This window comes from Morus notabilis, unplaced genomic scaffold (assembly GCF_000414095.1).
Source record: "Morus notabilis unplaced genomic scaffold, ASM41409v2 Scaffold887, whole genome shotgun sequence".
Classification (NCBI taxonomy): Eukaryota; Viridiplantae; Streptophyta; class Magnoliopsida; order Rosales; family Moraceae; genus Morus; species Morus notabilis.
This window is the reverse complement of record NW_010366463.1, coordinates 158,514-172,226: the sequence shown is the minus strand read 5'-3', so window position 1 is coordinate 172,226 and position 13,713 is coordinate 158,514. Positions and strand designations below refer to the sequence as shown.

Here is a 13,713-nt window from a genome sequence, read left to right as displayed (position 1 = left end):
TTCTAAATTTTATTTTATTTTTAGATTAATCTCATTAGCGCTTCTGAATTTTAGGATCATTCCCACATTTTTCACTACACTTTAAAAACTCTCACTTTACCCCTTAAAGTTATGAATTTGTCCCATTTAAGTCATTCTGTAAGAATTTCTGTCAAAATTAGATAGAAAAAGTGGGGGTTAAATGTGGTCATATAGTTTTTATTTGTTTTTTAACAAAAATTTAAACAGAAAGACCATGTGACTGGATTACTCTATTTTTTCTATATGTTTTTAATAGAAATTACAACATAAAAAGTTAAGTGAGAACAATTTAAATAAAAGTAAAGTGAAAGTTAATAAAATTTAAGAGATAAACTGAAAATAACTTTAAAGTTCAGACACAGCGGTAATAATATCATTATTTTTTCATTGATGGAAATAAAAGTGGATAGTGTTTGCTTTTAATTCAAGCGTCCTCTTATTATAATAACTAGTATGATCAAGCACGTGCACGACACGTGTTAGCTTTGATACTTTGAATTGTCAAATAAATATGAATGTGAAAATTTAAGAAAATCTTGAGTCAAGCTATTTTAAAATAATTAAATTATATAAAAAAAGAAACCCTTAAAAAAAAAAACAATTGCTTAGCTTGCATAATTAGGAAAAAGTTATAGTTTAAGTGTGAAAATTAAAAATATATATCTAGAAAGGTTATGCTTACTAAAATAATATTTTGAAGAATTGTTAGAGAAATACTTAAATTAGGTAAGTTATAGATTATTTTAATCGAGGCATATTAAAAGAGCATAAAGTATTGAATTAAGTGCTTCCAAAGTGAAAAACTATTTAAAAAAAAAAAAAAAAAAAAAAAAAAAAAAAAAAAAACTATGATGATCAAGTAAACACCAAAAATAAGGAGATATAAATGGGGAGAAATGTCAATGGTAGTAGATCCCTACATTGGAATCTATTTCTAAAGAGCTCAATCGATGTATCTTGGAGAGTTTTGTGCCAAAGCCCCTGAAAGACACGGATTTTCCACCCTTGAAACTCTTAAGGCCGTTTAATTCGCTGATTTAAATTTTTAATTCGAGTTGAAATATAATTTTATATGAAAATTTTTTACTATAGTAAAAAAATTAAATGTGACTTTTTAAAAGTCTTTTACTGTAAGAAAACTTAAGAGCCGTTTGGTTCATGAATTAGAATTATTTTTAATTTACGTGTATTTTTTGTGAGAGAAAATAATATAATAAATCATAAATCATGATTTAAATCATGATTTGAATCCTCAAACTAAATATTTTCTTAAATTTTAAATTTGAATAAACGAAATGAAAAAACTGCCAAATTTGAATAGGAAAAGGTCTAAAAATAATCAGCCCAATTTGCACAATAAACCACGCCACGCTGACTTCAAGCTTGATGAGGCCGATCAATGACTTGGATTAAATTAATTTAAATAAAAAGGCAACACTTGGGCCCAACTTCTTGAATTTTCTTTTTCTTTTTCTTGAATTTGGGCCCACTTCTGCCAAAATTTTTTTAAGAGAAATAGTAAAAAACAAGTCAGTATAAAAAATTTAAGAAAGTATATAGACTAATTTTTAGTTATAAAAATTAATAGGTCATAATTTGTCAAATTATGATTCATAATTAGATAAGTTATGGACAAACTTGTCAAGTTATGATTCATAGTTAAACAAGTTATGGATAAAAATCATGAATTATGGATAATAACTTGTCAAGTTATAGTTCATAACCAGACTAGTTATGGACAAAAATAATAATTTAACATATTTATTAACTTATGTAAACTATTAACCTATTAATTTTAATTCATCTCAAGTATTGATCTATTTCTCTCTTTCTCCCTTTTTTTAATTTGGAGATAACCGGTGCTACTCGTGCCTCTTGATCCTTCGGTTTCTTTTTCTTTTTCTTTTTCTCTCTCTTTCTTTTTTTTTTTTCTCGGCCTCACTTTGAATTTTCAAGTTATTTTATTTTCTCAATTTCTTTTAAGTCTCTTGGCCCGTGCTCTTGTAATTGGTCCAACTGGTACAAGCAATGGATCCTTTAGTGTTTGCCTCTTGATTCTCATTGAAACTTGAATTGTTGTCAAGGAGGTGGAATCAAGACTACATGAAAAATCAACATTCACAACGAATCAGAACCAAAATTGCAATGATTCCACTATGAATAAGTTGCTGAACATTGAGGTGTAGCCGTGTAAGTCTGACTATAGACTAAATTCTACAGTATTGTCATTGATCACTTTTAAGTCTTAGATATTAAGACCCTGTTTAGAATTGATTCTGTTTTTATTTTTTTACGTTTTTTGAGAAAGAAAAAATAAAATCGTTTTAAAAGAGTGTTTGGCGCAATAAAGACAAAAAATAAAAATAAAAACGATTTCTTAATTTAGTGTAAAATGAGCGAGAAATAAAAATAAATAAATTTTAGTCGTTTTTCATTTTTTATTTTCATTTTCTCCTCTCTAGAAAGAGAGACATTATTATATTTTTTTACACTGAAAACAATCTCTTGATAAAATTACCAAACGCATTTTTAAAAATGATTTATGTATAAGATTGAAAACGTTTTCATTTTCATACTTCTACAAAAAATAAAATCATTTTAAAATAAATTTCAAATGCGCACTAAATACTACAAATGCATGCACGCATAACAATCATCCAGTTACACTTGACAGATTTGAGGGCTTTTAGAAGGAAACTGGAAAAGGAAGTAGCGTTTATGTCACTGAAGCATACAAGACGTGTCGAGTGAAAGTTTCACGTTCTTGTTATGGAGCACGCTTAGAAAAGCATGTTAAAATTTCAAGCTCAAGGTGTACCATTTACCTGATCGAGTCATAAGACTCATAACCATGGACCAAACAACCAATTGTAAATAAGAAAAGATAAACTTGAACATAGTTTTAGGAGAAGTAGAAAGTTCAAACTTTCAAGCAATTCCACCATCCACATTGGCAAACTTTCAAGCATAAAGTAATGAGCGCATTTGAAACTCATTCCGAAATAATTTTTTTTTATTTGAAAATGAAACGTTTTCAATATCAGATAGAAATCATTTTTAAAAATGCGTTTAGTAGTTTTATCAAGAGATTATTTTCAGTGTAAAAAAACCCATTAATGTCTCTCTTTCTCTCTCTCTACTCGAGAGAGGAGAAAACAAAAATAAAAAATAAAAAACGACTAAAAATTATTTTTCATTTTTCTCTCATTTTACACTAAACTAAAAAATCATTTTCATTTCTTTTTTTTTGTCTTTATAGCGCCAAACGCCGTTTTGAAAACGTTTTCATTTTTTCTTTCTCGAAAAACCTGAAAAATAAAAACAGGATCAATTCCAAACACGACTATTGTGTTGACAAGATAACAGGCAATATAGAATTTAGTTACATAAGCTTTAAGAGACAGAAATGAACAAGTAACCTGTTCCCTGACAGTTTTTGGGTTAACTAGAAAGACAGAGACAGAGTTGGTGCAGAAGAGTCTAAGCCCGGCAACCGGCTTCGTTATTGTTAACCGAACTGGCTTTTGCTAGAAGTCTTGGGAGGGTCAGAGTCGGCAAACTGATAGATTGCAGGGGAGCTGTGGAAATAATAAATCTCATTGTATTGCATGCCAAATCCAAGAAATGAGTTCTCTGCAATGACGAAAATCTAGCATTCGACAATTGGAAACAACAAACAAAAAGTATTTGAAAATTGGAAGCAGCAGAGATTTTACATCCTACACAGAAAAACGGAATATGAAAACAGTAATATGGTGATCACTTATCAGTAACCAACTTCAAGTGCCTTACCGAACTCCTCCCAGTCACTGAGAGGATCATGAACAGAGAGAGAATTTGGATGTCTCATTCAGATTTCAGAGACAAATTCTTGAGCTAATAAAGTCGATGCATTTCATACCCAAAAAAAGTTAAATAAATAAAAGATAAAAAAAATTAAAAAAACTAAAACTTTTTGCTAGAAAATTAATAAAAAGTGGTAGTTTATTGTTAAAACACTGTAGCATAAAAAAAGCAAGTTTTTAAGAAATTTATTAAATATTACTTCTAGAAGGGAGCAGATAAACTGAAAGAAAGTCACAACTCCTTCCTTAAACATACCTCTCACTATCAAAATGACAATTAGAAAATTGCTTTTATCATTATATGATGTTTTACCATCTGACTTGGGGCACAAGCCTCAACAGTTTCCTATGCAAATATCTCATAAATTAGCAGGAACGTATACCTGACCAATTCATGCAATGCCAATGGTTTAGAGTAGACACAAAGTGAAATAATAGTTCTCAACACAAACATTATGCAAAAGAAAGGATGAAAAGAAAAATATCTACATTCAACATCCATAATACTTAGGTACTTTCAAGGACTTTGAACAGTCATTTCTTATATCCTCATCGAATGTCAAGACTTCAAGCAAAAAAGAAATGGTAACAGCTGATTGGGTTTACCTAAATCATTTTGGATATTTACTCTTCAACAAAGGAAAGAATACAGATAATACTTAATACACAAAAACAAAAAATGCAAAACAAACATGATCCATAATCATGCAAGTTTTATCTGTGATTCAACGAAGAACAAGGAATTCCTAAACTTATTGAATACTACTTCCATTAGAGTTTAAGTTTATATACTCGTACAAATCTTAGTAATTATCTTCCACAAAAGAACTATTTATGTTATCTACTCATTAGTCTTAACCATCTTATGTTTTTCCTTTTGGTTTTTCAAATGCGTTCACACAAATTTTTAAAATAAGTAGAGTTCATAACCGAACAAAACCTCCACATCTAATCATCAAATCACAGTGAACTAACAAGTAAATTATGTTGATATTTTAAACAAAGCATCAGTGAAAACAGTATAAAAGAAAACAAACAATTCAAACTTACTAAACGCAAGAATCGACTGCTTTACCAGTCCTCATAAAGAAACTAACAAACGCTCCGATATATAGAAAAACGCAAACACGTCCGGAGTTTCCCAAGTCACTTCCGGAAGCAAAAGGACCTTCTCCGACCAATGAACTCGTCCCCACCAATCCCCATCTCCGTTCTCCGTCACATCGATTTCGGCACACCATAACCCGGCTTTTCCCATTCCCATTTTCAGATCAGTTGTGTCCTCAAATCTCATCTCTGCAAAAACCACAACCAATCTTCCATCCAGATTGATAAGTGTTTGCACATCACCATACACGTACTCGGGCTTCCCTTCCTCAACACCCTTGAGCTCTTTCCACACCCCAATTCTCTCATCAAATCTTTCAATCTTCCCTACATTATTACCGAAAGAGGTATACGACACGCCATCCACCACACAAATATTCGTATTAGATGAAAACTCAGTTTCAAAAACTTCCCACGTCTTAGTCGTTGTATCCAACCTAAACCCCTTTGGGTCCGACGCAAAGCTCGAGGTTAACCAGATGCTGATATTTCCATCAACCAATTTGAACTTGAAAACCTCTGGATAAGTGCCGTCAAGCGGGCAGGGAATGTACTCCCAGCGTCCTACCGCCGGATCGAGCACTTCAGCCCATAATCTCGACCGGCTACTACCCCCAACCGCGTAGATTTTCCCATCCACGACCGCCGCGGAGGGGAAGTTGCGCGGCGACCGCATGCTCGGGCCGCGCTCCCACGTGTGGGAACGGCAGTCAAGGATCCACACGTCGGAGGAAGGCTCGCGGTCCCTCTCAGAGTTGATCAGATATTCTCCGCCGATTACGTAGACCTTTGGTCCCACAGCGACGTAGGCAGAAAACCTCAGTTCGTTCTCAATGGGGATCCTTGGGACTGGGGCGAATTTGAGGAGATTGTTGTTGGTTGGGTTAGGGTTTCGGTGAACGGCGAACCAGTGGTCGTATTCATAGATTCCGCGGAAGGCTCGGACTTTGAGGTAGAGGAGGGTCTCGGTGACGTTGAGGAGTGATCGGAGGGTGAAGAAATGTGGGGAGGAGACGGCGGACCTGATGGGCTTCGACACCGCCGAGAGGACGGGGTGGAACTGTCTTGGGACGCGTGCCAAAATGTTGAGTGCAACGTCGTTTGGGAGGGAAGGGATGAGGACCTCCGTCGGCGGCCATTCGGTGAAGGACATTGAAGCAGGGATTTTTGAGCTTTTTTTTTTTTTTTTTTTTTTTTTTTTTTTTTGAGGGATTTTAGAGGAGGGTTTTTTAGGTTTTTTTTTTTTTTTTTTTTTTTTTTTTTTTTTTCGGGTGAATGAAAAACTGGAGAGGTTGGTTAGTGCGTTACTCCGTTTAACAGTCGTAAGCTTGTAATTTAGCTATCAATTCAAAACAATAAAATAAAATAAAATAAAATGAAGGAAAAGGAAAAGGAGATGCCCTGTACATTATAATTCCGTTTATTTCACCGATTTGAGTTTAAAATTTGAGTTTTGTTACAGTAAAAAGTTCTTGAAAGTAATCACATTTAACTTTTTTACTACAGTAAAAAGCTCTCACATAAAATCACATCTTAACTCAAATTAAAAACTTGAATCAATGAACTAAATGGACCTTACATTTTATAGTTCTATAAATCCTCAAAAACTTTAGAAAAATAGAGACCAAGAAGTTCTCGCCAATTTCTTTTGTTGTTTTTATTTAGAGCCCGTTTAGTTCGTTGATTTGAGTTTTTAATTCAAGTTGATATGTGATTTTATATGAGAGTTTTTTACTGTAGTAAAAAAGTCAGATGTGACTGTTTTCAAAAGATTTTTACTGTAGCAACACTCGAATTCTAAACTCGAATCAGTAAAATGAACGTGACATGTTCCGTATTTGTTCATTTTGATTTTTTAATGTATTTTTATTGTTATGCAATTTTTAAATATCACATTAATTATACAATTTTTAAATTTAATTGTTTTTCAATTTTTTTTGAACGAGTAGAATTACTAGATAAAAACAACAAAAGCAAAAGATTGAAATTGGTGAGAACTTCTTTGTCTCAATTATTCTAAAATTTTTGAGGATTTATAATTGTTAATTTTAGATTTTGTACCTCATGTCTCTTCGTATACGTGGTAATTTATGCTCTAAAAGGTCACTAAACGAGTCACCGCAACTCTTTAAATAGGTTAAAACGACTCATCAATCAGTCAACTTCATTGGTCAATCTCACGAGTTGATACTCAACTGTGGGCACCAAGCAATGAGAGAATATCGTCCAAGCATTCCTAGAATAGGAATTGGCAACATAATCATCCTAAAAAAGGAATGAAATCAACCAATCAAACTAGATGAATTAAAGAGGAAAGAGGTCAATGGTTGACTTAGGTTGCAAGTAATATGCTCATTGTACGAATTTGATTGTCTTCCATCTTCTACATAATGAAGCTATATTTCCAACTCCTAAAAGGCAACAAACCACATTTGACCAGTCAGTGAGAAGGTGAATCTGTAAAGGAAAGTCAAATATCACCCAAAAAGAAAACAAGAATCACATATTGATGGCCAAATCAACCAAGTAAAGAGGAAACAACTCTTGGAGCCTCATCAACTATAAATACAAGGCATTAAGACATTCTCGAAGGAAAAAATAGAGAGAATATGTAACAAAAAAGAAGTTATTGTTTTGCAGTTTTTAAATATCACATTAATTATACAATTTTTGAATTTAATTGTTTTTTAATGTTTTCTCTTTCAACAAGTAGTGTCTTATTTGACACACAAGCGAGCGCGCACGCGCAAAAAGAAAAAAAAAATCTCAACAATTGTCTTGGATGATTTTAAAGTTTTACAAATCTATGAGAACATATGTGGTTTCTCTAACCACTCTGTTGTTGTTTTTTTTTTTTTTTTTTTTCGCGGGCTCTTCTAACATGTTTTATGAAGACGATTTTTGATGGAAAAGGTTCTCAAAAGGTGAATTTGTTACATTATGTGACATTATGTGAGCCCTAAGATTTGGTTTGAGATAGAAAATTTTGGCCAGAGGATCCAAAAGTCCCCTAAATATAGGTTTATTACGAATCAAACAGTAGTATTGAAGATACGTTTGGTTGATAAATTCAGAATCATAATTCATAATCATTCTTAATTTACGTGTATATTTTGTGAGAGAACATTGTAGCGAGTCACGAATCATGATTCAAACCATAGCACGAATCCTTAAACCAAAGCACCAACTGGAATTACTTGTGTCAAAAGTTACATACTGTAGCGAGTCACGAATCATGATTCAAACCATAACACGAATCCTTGAACAAAGCACCAACTGGAATTACTTGTGTCAAAAGTTGCATATATATATATATATATATTACACACACTCGAGTTAGGATCAAGTAAAATATAATATTTATTAAACAAGTAAATAAACTACATATGAATATAATATTTATTAGCTCTCACATATATATATATATATATCTACTAAATAAAAAGTTCCAGTCAATAGCTTTATGTGAGAGCTAATAAATATTATAGATATGTGATTTATTTACGTGCTTAATAAATATTATATTTTACTTGATCCTAACTCGAGTGTGTGTAATATATATATATATATATATATATATATAAAAGTCCGTTTAGTTTATTGATTTGAATTTTTAATTTGAATTCAAATGTGATTTTTTGTGAGAATTTTTTACTGTAATAAAAAAAATTAGATGTGATTATTTTTAAAAATTTCTTACTATAACAAAACTCAAATTTTAAATTCGAATCGGTGAAATAAACGGGACCAGATTTTCTTTCGTCCCTCCCTCTCTCGTGGAGGGACGGTCTCTCTCTTTTTTTTTTTCTTAGCCATTCATAATGTATCACGGTTATGATTGAAGGAAGGGTATTGTAGCGGCAGCTTTTTGGCATTTTAACTGTGGTTTGGCAACAATCGGTTAACAGAGGAATTAAATCCCTGCATGAACTAAAACGACAGTTCGTTTAACGGTTTCTAAACATAAATGCAGCATGCAACTTAAAAATTAAAAATTAATTTTCAAATTTAGGATATTGTTTTCAATTAACCACAGTCCACATATACTAATTAGAAATTCAGTTTCAAGAAAGAGAATTAAATTCCTGATTTTAATAAAGAGAACTTTAGTCCTTGAACTAAAATAGCTTAATCCGTGTACTAAAAGATTTTTTTAATTGGTAACTCTCAATCCCGACCCCGATTCTGGCCACGAGTACTATTTCTGAATTCCTACCAAATATATACCATCTTAAACTCGGTCACAATTTTGAAAACAAAAAATTTTTTGTTAAGGAAAAAGATTTGTATGAAAAAGTTTCGAAAAACAAAAATATTCTTCAATTTTAAATAATAAAATTGAGAATAATTTTAAAAGAAGAAAATAAAAAAATATTACCTAATGCATTTTTATTTAAAAAACTCACCTCTCTAATTCATATATATATATATATATATTCTTAAAAAAAAAAAAAACAGACTTAGGATGGATCTTATATTATCAATATTTTTCATTTTCCTCTATTTTTTTAACAGAAATAGTAAAAAATATGCCAATATGAAAATCTTAAGAAAGTATATAGACAAACTTTTAGTTATAGAAACTAATATGCTTCATAACTAAATAAATTATGGACAAACTTATCAAGTTATGGTTCATAACCAGACAAGTTATGGACAAAAACTGTGAATAACTTGTCAAGTTATGGTTTATAACCAAACAAGTTATAGACGAAAACAATAATTTGACCTATTTATTAACTTATGTAAATTATTGACCTATTAATTTTAATTTATCTAAAATCTTGGTCTATTTTCCTCTTTCTCCATTTTTTTAATAGAGTGATTAATTTTGACATATTCTTATTTTATTTAGCAATAATCTTATGACACGTGTTAGCAAAGGAGCAAATATCAGAAATTATAATGCATGTGTGGAGTCAGGCGTGTGTTTATAGACATAATTTTTCAAAAAGTTTTTGTTCTTAGCTTTTCTTTTAAAACTTTTAGTTCATATGCAGTCATTCCTATTAATTTTTTCTTTAATTAAGATTATCCTTATTGTCAGCCTGTTAAACTCCTTGCAAGAAATGATATTTTAAAGTTTATTCATTTGTGATAATATTACCTTTGCTCTCACTTTCTTCCCCTTTATTTCTTACTCTTTCTTCTGCCACAGTTCTTATTTCTCAGTTCATCAGCAGCTATGAAACCTAAAAGTCCACATCAAGGCATATGCATCCAAACGACAAGCATATTAGAACTCGAATCGTTGTTAAGGAGGTGTGGAATCAGAGCTTTCATGAAAAATCAACATTCACATTGAATCAAAACCAAAATCGCAGCGAGCCAGCGACTCCGCGAACAATAAGTTGCTCAGGAGTGGTCTGACTCTAGACAAAATTCCATAGTATTTTCTTTGATGGCTTGCAAGTCTTTGGATTTGAAGTACTACAAAATGCATGTAAGCATCCAATCATCAAGTTAAACGTGAACATATTGAGGTTTTCTGAAGGAAAAGGAAGAAGCGATTTTTGTCACTGAAGCAAATAAGACGTCTACGAAAGCTTGACGTTCTTTCTATGGAGCATATGCTTAGAAAAGCAGTGCTAAAATTTCAAGCTCAAGGTGACCATTTACCCAATTGAGTCATAACCATTGACTAAACAACCAATTGTAAATTCAAAAAAATAAAAAAAAAATAAAAAAGCTAAAATAACGTAATGTGAATAAGAGTAACAACTCTGATGATCAAGTTAGCTAGATTAAATAATATAGCACAAGCAAAAGATCACTTGAACATTCAAGCTTGAACATAGTTTGTAGTAGGAGAAGTAAAAAGTTCAAGCTAATTGGCACGACGATACACCAATTCCACCATCCACATTGACAAATTTTCAAGCACAAAATATTGTCTTGACAAAATAACAGGCAATATAGAATTTAATTACATAAGCTTTAAGAGACAGAAATGAACAACTAACCTGTTCCCTGACAGTTTTTTGCTTAACTAGAAAGACAGACAGAAGAGTCTAGGCCCAACAACCGGCCTCCACATTGTTAACCAAACTAGCTTTTGATAGAAGTCTAGCGAGGGTGGGTCAGAGTCAACAAACTGATCAGATTGCAGAGAAGCTATGGAAATAAAAAATCATCAATTGTATTGCATGCCAACTCCAAGAAATGAGTTTTCTGCAATTACGAAAAACCAGTATTCGACAATTGGAAACAGCAAACAAAAAGTATTTGAAAATTGGCAGCAACAGAGATTTTGTATCCTACACAGAAAAATGGAATATGAAAACAGTAATATGGCCATCACGTATCAGTAACCTACTTCAAGTGCCTTACCGAACTCCTCCCAGTCACAGAGAGGATCATGAACAGAGAGAGAATCTGGATGTCTCATTCAGGGAAGAAAATTTTGAGCTAATAAAGTCAATGCATTCCATGCCCTAAAAAAAATGAATCCTGCCCCCCCCCCCCCCCCCCCCCCCCCACAACACACAAAAAAAAAAGAGAGAAAAAATTATGTGCTACAAAATTAATAAGAATTGGCATTGTATTGGTAAAACACTGTAGCATAAGAAAGCAATTTTCAAGAAATTTATTAAATATTACTTCTACAAGGACCAGATAAATTGAAAGAAAGTCACAACTCCTACCTAAAACATACATACCTATCCTGACAAAACATGTGATAGTTAAAAAATTGCTTCAATCATTATTTGATGTTTTACCATATGACTTGGGGAACAAGCCTCAAAAGTTTCCTCTGCAAATATCTCATAAATTAGCAGGCACGTATATCTGACCAATTCATACAATGCCAATAGTTTGCAGTAGGCACAAAGTGAATTCATAGTTCTCAACACGAACATTATGCAAAAGAAAGCATGAAAAGAAAATATCCACATTCAACATCCATAATACTTACGGACTTCCAAGGACTTGAACAGTCATTTCTCATATCCTCCAAACATCCTAGAATTTCAAGACTTCGAGCAAAAAAGAAAAGTCAACACTTGATTGGGTTTTATCTAAATCATTTTCAATATTTACTATTCAAGAAAAGAAAGAATGCAGATAATACCTAATACACCAAACAAGAATGGAAAACAAACATGATCCATAATCATTCAAGTTTTATCCGCGATTTGACAAAGAGCAAGTAGTTCCTAAGCTTGTTGAATACTGCTTCCATTCCATTAGAGTTCAAGTTTATATACTAATATAAATCTCAGTTGTTATCTTCCACAAAAGAACTCCTATTTATGTACCTCATTAGTCTTAACTTTGTGTTTTTTCCTTTTGGTTTTTCACATGCGTTCACACAAGGAAATTATATTGATATGTTAAACAAAGTATCAGTGAAACTATAACACTATCAAAGAAGAAGAAACAATCCAACTTACTAAACTCAAGAATCAACTGCCTTACCAGTCCTCATAAAGAGACTGACAAGCCCTCTTTATAATAGAAAAACTCATACCCGCCCGGAGTATCCCAAGTCACTTCCGGAAGCAAAACAACCTTGTCCGACCAATTAACACGTCCCCACCAATCCCCATCTCCGTTCTCCGTCACATCGATTTCGGCACACCATAACCCAGCTTTTCCCATTTTCGGATCAATTGTCTCCTCCAATCTCATCTCTGCAAAAAGCACGACCAATCTTCCGTCCAGATTGATAAGTGTTTGACGATGACCAAACACGTACTCGGGCTTCCCTTCCTCAACACCCTTGAGCTCTTTCCACTCCCCGATTTTCTCATCAAACCTTTCAATCTTCCCTACATTACGACCGAAAGAGCTATACGACACCCCATCCACCACGCAAATATCGCTAGTAGGTGAAAACTCGTTTCCAACAACTTCCCACGTCTTGGTCGTTGTATTCAACCTAAACTCTATTAAGTTCGACTCATCCGAGTTCAAACAGATGCTGATCTTACCATCCACCAATTGGAAGTTGAAAAGCTCCGGATCAGTGCCGTCAAGCGGGCCAGGAATGTCCTCCCAGCGTCCTACCGTCGGATCGAGCACTTCAGCCCATAATGCCGTCTGGGTACCCCCAACCACGTAGATTTTCCCATCCACGACCGCCGCCGAGGCTAAGGCGCGCGGCGACCGCATGCTCGGCCCACGCTCCCACGTGTGGGAACGGCAGTCAAGGATCCACACGTCGGAGGAAGGCCCGTATCTCCTCCCCTGTGGGTCCTCAATCGTCCTGATCACGCGTCCGCCGATTACGTAGATCTTCGGTCCCACAACGGCGCAAGCAGAAAACCTGATTTCGGAGTCTCTGGGGATCCTTGGGACGGGGGCGAATTTGAGGAGATTGTTGTTGGTAGGGTTAGGGTTTCGGTGGACGGCGAACCAGTTGTCGTAAGGGCGTTCGTGGATTCCGCGGAAGGCTCGGACTCTGAGGTAGGGGACGGTCTCGGTGACGTTGAGGAGTGATCGGAGGCTGAAGAAATGTGGGGAGGAGACGGCGGACCTGATGGGCTTCGACACCGCCGAGAGGATTGGGTGGTATTGTCTTGGTACACGTGCCAGAAGGTTGAGTGCGACGTCGTTCGGGAGGAAAGGGATGAGGACCTCCGTCGGCAGCCACTCGGAGGACGACATTGGTGACCTTATTTATTTTTTTATTTTTTTATTTTTTTTTTTAGAGTGGAGAGGTTCTTTGGTCTAAAGCTTCAGTTTGGGCAATGAAAGATGGGAAACCTGCAACGACGTTTGTAACTTTTAAGGGTAG

The 13,713-nt window shown here is 33.9% G+C and overlaps 2 protein-coding genes across 5 annotated transcripts; both read right to left on the bottom strand.

Moving 5' to 3' along the window:
* Positions 1–1,982: 1,982 nt before the first annotated feature.
* LOC21391712 (F-box/kelch-repeat protein SKIP6) lies at positions 1,983–13,677 on the bottom strand. Of its 2 annotated transcripts, XM_024173586.1 has the most exons (5): positions 12,393–13,677; positions 10,937–11,144; positions 10,081–10,165; positions 3,441–3,599; positions 1,983–2,120 (listed from the first exon to the last, which is right to left on the bottom strand). In XM_024173586.1, the coding sequence occupies exon 1, from the start codon at positions 13,581–13,583 to the stop codon at positions 12,399–12,401; it is 1,185 nt and encodes a 394-aa protein (XP_024029354.1). In that variant the 5' UTR covers positions 13,584–13,677; the 3' UTR covers positions 1,983–2,120; positions 3,441–3,599; positions 10,081–10,165; positions 10,937–11,144; positions 12,393–12,398. The 2 variants fall into 2 exon arrangements, with proteins under 2 accessions (XP_024029354.1, XP_010108573.1); XM_010110271.2 differs by lacking the exons at positions 1,983–2,120; positions 3,441–3,599 and adding an exon at positions 7,305–7,384.
* LOC21391713 (F-box/kelch-repeat protein SKIP6) lies at positions 3,578–6,164 on the bottom strand. 3 transcript variants are annotated; one of them, XM_024173587.1, is made up of 2 exons: positions 4,917–6,164; positions 3,578–3,654 (listed from the first exon to the last, which is right to left on the bottom strand). In XM_024173587.1, the coding sequence occupies exon 1, from the start codon at positions 6,124–6,126 to the stop codon at positions 4,948–4,950; it is 1,179 nt and encodes a 392-aa protein (XP_024029355.1). In that variant the 5' UTR covers positions 6,127–6,164; the 3' UTR covers positions 3,578–3,654; positions 4,917–4,947. The 3 variants fall into 3 exon arrangements, with proteins under 3 accessions (XP_024029355.1, XP_010108574.1, XP_024029356.1); XM_010110272.2 differs by having other exon boundaries at positions 3,579–3,654; positions 4,942–6,164; XM_024173588.1 differs by lacking the exon at positions 3,578–3,654 and adding an exon at positions 4,142–4,249.
* Positions 13,678–13,713: the final 36 nt, after the last annotated feature.